Source organism: Quercus robur, chromosome 2, assembly GCF_932294415.1.
Source record: "Quercus robur chromosome 2, dhQueRobu3.1, whole genome shotgun sequence".
In the NCBI taxonomy this organism is placed as follows: Eukaryota; Viridiplantae; Streptophyta; class Magnoliopsida; order Fagales; family Fagaceae; genus Quercus; species Quercus robur.
In genome coordinates this window covers 54,343,479-54,349,528 of record NC_065535.1, presented here as the reverse complement: position 1 = coordinate 54,349,528, position 6,050 = coordinate 54,343,479, and the positions used below count along the sequence as shown (strand labels likewise).

General features: G+C 31.6%; 1 protein-coding gene across 1 annotated transcript; it reads right to left on the bottom strand.

The window, feature by feature from the left end:
* Positions 1-4,358: 4,358 nt before the first annotated feature.
* LOC126706802 (uncharacterized) lies at positions 4,359-5,278 on the bottom strand. Its single transcript, XM_050406356.1, has 2 exons — positions 4,918-5,278; positions 4,359-4,808 (listed from the first exon to the last, which is right to left on the bottom strand). Exons 1-2 carry the CDS (start codon positions 5,159-5,161, stop codon positions 4,567-4,569), a joined length of 486 nt encoding a protein of 161 aa, XP_050262313.1. The 5' UTR covers positions 5,162-5,278; the 3' UTR covers positions 4,359-4,566.
* Positions 5,279-6,050: the final 772 nt, after the last annotated feature.

Below are 6,050 nucleotides of genomic sequence, written 5' to 3'. Positions count from 1 at the left end.
AAGGACTTAGATGGTATAATCAAATCAATCAAAATGCAAAACAATAATTTAATTAAGCAAAAAAAAACACTCAATAGCATACATTCCAATGCCAATGGCATATGCATCATTTCTGCATAAACTAACCACTTCTTCTCATTTCTGAATTTATGGTAATATTGGAATTCTACTTTCTTCATTCCTTAAGTAATAATATCTCATCATATGAAATTTTTTTTTTTATGTGTTAAAATAGAAGATCTAAAAGTTGAGAAATGTAAAAGTTAAGTTTTAATTTTTAGAGAACCTATCTTTTAGATCTTTTTTTCCCTTAATTTTTTAGTTCTTTATGTTTTGAGAGGAGTGAGACATAAAAGAGTAACAAAAATACAAATTTGTCCATATTTTTAACAGAGCTGGGTAACAGGAGACTAACGAAGTTAACCTTAGGCAGGTAAAGTGTCAATTTTTAAACCACAGGTGGGCAAAGTGCTTTTTGGGCAAACCACAGGTGAGCAAAATGTAATTTTCCCAAATAAAAACGAAGAATAAGAAGTTGTGTATAAGTATGATGTTTGGACATTATAGAAACAAACTTTGTATTTCATAATGAAATATATATTTCTTTTATTTAAATAGTTATTTAGGATATACTTGCTTATATTAAAGTAATAATTCAATGTATTATAAATAAAAATAATAATAATCCAAGAAGCTGAAATGAAATAATTTTTCATATTTAACTAATCGGTGATAACATAAAATAGGTGTAGGTGAACCTACCTCAAGTAACGGTGTTGCCTTTACTTTAGGCTTTTGATGCTTGTGTTGTTAAATTGCAAGGATTTTGGTAACAAATTTAGTATCACGTGAGTTGTGCTCTTTGGTTTTGTACACTTGGCATTTGTTTGAGAATAATTTATCTAATTTTTTGCTGAAAGTATTGTACTTGAAAAAGTAAGAAAAAACATTAAAAAAGTGAAGTTTTAAAAAACTATACATAAAAACTAAAAACTAGTGTCAAACACACTCTTGGTCTAACTAGATACCTAGTACAATTTTAGAAAATATGAAATAATCATTTTATTGCAAGGAGCATTCACATTTTGGAACATTGTCCATGGAACTAATATTTTCCTAAAAGACAAAATTTAGGTACAGGAACCTACCTCAAGTAACTATGTTGCCTTTACTTTAGGCTTTTGATGCTTGTGTTGTTAAATTGCAAGGATTTTGGTAACAAATTTAGTATCACGTGAGTTGTGCTCTTTGGTTTTGGACACTTGGCATTTGTTTGAGAATAATTTATCTAATTTTTTGCTAAAAGTATTGTACTTGAAAATGTAAGAAAAAGCATTAAAAAAGTGAAGTTTTAAAAAACTATACATAAAAACTAAAAACTGGTGTCAAACACACTCTTGGTCTAACTAGATACCTAGTACAATTTTAGAAAATATGAAATAATCATTTTATTGCATGGAGCATTCACATTTTGGAACATTGTCCATGGAACTAATATTTTCCTAAAAAACAAAACTTAGGTACAGTACTTTAGGTGTTGTTCCTTAAGTTTCCTTCTTAAGATTCAGTCATATGGCTACTTAACTAAAATATACACTTCCATCCTATGAGAAAAAATCCACATGGAAAAATCTTAAGAATGAATATAAAGAATAACACCTAAGTATTATACCTAAAAGAGTATTATGTATATCTAGATTGTTAATATTTCTTTATTTATGAAAAAGGCATTTCCTTAATATGGTATATGGGAAAATTCATAATTTGTTGGTTTGGAAAAGTTGAATATTTTTTAATTAATATTTTTTTATATAGATTTTTGGAATATTTGGAAGTTTAAAAAATGCTTATTCTGGATAATGTTATTTGGGAAATTTTGATGGGAAAATATGAGAATATAGTTTGGGAACATTGGAAACTTTGTAAAAATCTTGGATATTTTGATCATTTATGAAACTACTTGGAGATATACTTTGTAAATTAGCTATACTAACATGTGAGCTCTTTATGTAGTCTTTCCCTTGTGTAATGACATTAGTGATGACCACAATGACATTAGTGATTACCTAGTTTGATGTCTTAGTTTATGTGACATTGGAATCTGTGGGGACTAGCCCAGAATAATAGGTTGACTGGGCCCTGGGCTCGTCCGAGGACCGATCCTTCCGAGGAGACATCGTGGCCCAGAATCCTTACTCAGGCCCACTGGGTCAAAGAGAACATGTCCAAGAAGTAATTCCTCCTCGGACATTTCAAAATCCAGATCAAAGGTGCGTCACTGCTACTGTAGTCCTCCCTTCAAGCACGTAAAAAGAAAGGAAACCCAAAATATCTCAGCAAAGGCTGCCACTACCACATTAAATGCACCACAACTACTCTCCTGGCCGCATTAATGAAGAGAAGACCCCTGAACAGTGCTGCCTTGGTCACTGCAACTTACAAAGAACTGATAAGGGTGTCTGATGGGACAGGTGCTCAAGTAGGAGTTTGGATGATCAACAAGTGTAAAGCCCAGATGATAGAAGAGGGTCTATATAATATGTAGAAGTCCCCCAAGAGAGGGGGACGGAAAAACGGAGAGAGAGAGAGCGGAGAGAACATTGTAGAGAAATTTTATTTGTATGAATTTGTGCCTATTAATCCAGTTTGAAACCTTATCATCTGAGAAGGATCTCTTTTCACTGCTACCTCCTTTTGTTCTTGTTTCTGTATCTCCTGAGTCCATGCAACAAACCGTTTAAGCTAACTGGAACCAAGTTCTTCAGCCCGTACTCTACGAAAAAATTCATTGTGTGGGACGTTTTGGGCCAAGATTTGACCAACAAGGATCGGGTCAACTAAAATCGTGTCCCTACAGAATCTTTATGCCACGTCTTTGCAACAATTATTATGCCTTTTGACAATCCCATCTTTTTTGCTACTATTGCACTTGTGTGACACCTTATCATGTGATCTTAGACATGGTTTTGAAACTTGGATCGTTTAAAGAACCAAGCAAGAAAGAGGTTCAAGGTTTTTTGAGATCAAACCGAGGTTAAACCATGATGATGTCATAATTAATTCAATAATTATTTAAATTATAAATAAATATATTAAATTAGTAAAAAATTGAGAATATATATTATTTTCATGTATATAAATTTAATTGTTTGGTAAAAATTCCTATAAATTATCATGAATTTTTACAAATGCAAGTTATAAGTTTATACTTTCCTTTTATCCACGATTATAATCATTTTATCGCATGGAGAATTCATATTTTAGAACATTGCCCATGGAACTAAGATTTTCCTAAAAGAGTATTATGAGTGTCTAAATTGTTTTTTTTTTTAATTTTTTTTTATTTTTTTTATATAAGATAAAATTTTTAACTACCCTAATCTAAGTGTATATATGTGTGAAACTCCCTCCTGGAGATTTGAATCTTGGCTCTTGCCCTCTTACACCTCACAAGCATATATACTTGTAGAGTGACCACCGCACCAAAGGTGCACGATGGTAGTGTCTAGATTGTTAATATTTCTTTAATTATGAAAAAAATCATTTCCTTAGTATGGTAGATGGGAAAATGCATAATTTGTTGGTTTGGAAAAGATGAATATTTTTTATTTAATCTTTTGGTTATGGATTTTATAGATTTTTTGGAATATTTGGAAGTGTCAAAATTGTTTATTTTGGACAATGTTATTGGGAAATTTTGATGGGGAAATCTAAGAATATAGTTTGGGAACATTGCAAATTTTGTAAAAATCTTAGATATTTAGATCATTTATGAAACTATTGGGAAATATGCTTTGTAAATTAGCTATACTAACATGTGAGCTCTTTATGTAGTCTTCCCCTTGTGTGATGATATTGGTGATTACCTAGTTTGATGCCTTGGTTTATATGACATTGGTATCTTAATGCCACTTCTTTGCAACAATTATTATGCCTTTTGACAATCCCATCTTTTTTTGCTACTATTGCATGTGTGACACGTTATTATGTGATCTTAGAATAATCATATAATTAAATTGAATTGCTTTTGAAATGATAAAATTGATTTTGCCATATTAATGAACACAATTGAGGTATGTGGCACCTCGATTACAGTAGTTATGGTTCAATCCAATATTCCCTAGCAGGGAGTGTCTCTATTAGGTCACGCTTTGGGATAAGTCACATATGATCGCCCCTCTTCCTTTTTATTCATCAAAAAATAAATAAATAAAGCATAAAAAGTTGAAAACTTAGCACATTTAAATTAGATAAAATTGCTACCCCTACAACTAGTAAAATAAAGTAGAAAAAGACAATATTCAAATCAGTAAAATTTGAAAAGAAAACAGCAAAAGCAAAGATGCTTTTTTTTAAAAAACTTTTTCGACAATTTTTATTTTCCCCAAAAAAATTTCAGAAAGCAATCAAAAGTAAAGTAGAAAACAAGCACAATGTAGTGAATCTGTGAATGTACATAGATTCACCCTGCCAAAAACCAAAACACTTATCTGGTTAAAGTAGACTCTGCATCTCATTACAAAGTACAAAACATTTGCTCTTTTAGCATAATATACAAACAAGGCATCAGCAGCAGAATAATAAAGAGGCTTTTAAGTGCTGAATTTTTTGGAGACATGCTTGAGCCCTCTCAAGAACCTCATCGACCCTTTCCTTCTTCTTGGTCTTCCTATTAGTAGTGATCCCCTTCATGTTTCCCATAATGTTAGTAGTACCCATTTGCAATTTCTTCTTGGGTGATTCATTTCCATCCTCCATTAATACACAAAGACAATCACCTACCTTCCTCTTCCTATTACTGGTTGATTCTGTTTAGCAAAAAAAATTATATGTAGGAAGTCATCACAAAGAAAAATAATGGAAAGTTAAATAAAGAAAAGAAGATTATATGAGATGAGAGTGAGAAAGATATATAACCTTGAGTGGTAGCAATAGAAGAGGTGGGAAAGGAGCTGGAGCTGTAGTTCTCAGGAAGTGGAAGTTGGCTCTGGGATTGAATGTGAAAGATGAAGGACTTGAGCTCAAGCTTCAGGTACTCAAAACGGTTGGGATGTTGGCTTTCTAGTATTTCCAACTCCTCCTTTGCCTGTTCTTCTATCATCCTTTTACTCCTTTGATTATTCCAATCCACCTCCGCCATTTCCATAAACTTTCTTTCCATCAAAAAAAATTTTCCGTAACCTCTCTCTCTCTCTCTCTCTCTCTCTGTGCGCGCGTTTGGAGACAATGAAAAGACCCCGAGGCCTCCTCGAAAAGACGTAAGAGGCAAAAAGCACAAAACAGGGCAGGCTTCCTTAATATCTGTAGCAGAAGAAAAAGTTGGAAGCTGGAAAGTTGTCTTCTTTTGTACTATTAATCACTCGTCTATTCTATTAATTACTAATTAATTCCTTCTCAAAAAAAAAAAAAAAAATTACTAATTAATTAATTCCATGCACGATTGAATTTTGTTTGTTTTTTTTTTTTTTTTTAGGATCAGTTTGGATACAATTGAAAATTGAAAACTGAAAAATACTGTAACAAAATAATTTTTAAATGTGTGAATAGTACCGTGAGACCTATTTTTAATGAAAAGTTACTGAAAAGTGAAATTTGTGGGTCCATAAATAGTACACGATGTGCACTGATTGACTGAAAAAGATGAGAAAAGTCAAACTTTGCGGCTACTGTTCATTGAACAGTGCATGAATAGTAACCACAAGTCTCACAAACGCATGAAAAAAAGAAGAAGGAAAAACGCAGACACAAACATGTTCCATTTTCAGCCCAATCCAAACGTAGCCTAATTAGCACACACGTTTGATCTTTAAGATTTTTTTTTTATTTTTTAAATAGTGTTTTTGGAAAATAACTTTGTTCGAAGCACATATTGAAATATAAAAAAATATGCCTTAAAATAAATTTAAGATTACCTTTTTCAACTTATTACGTAACGATTTATAATAGTATATTTATTATGTGTATTATTTAAACAAGTCTTGTAATTTATTTAAAAATCTATATGACTATAATTATATATAGAGAGAGACAATTTTTTTTTTTTTGAAACA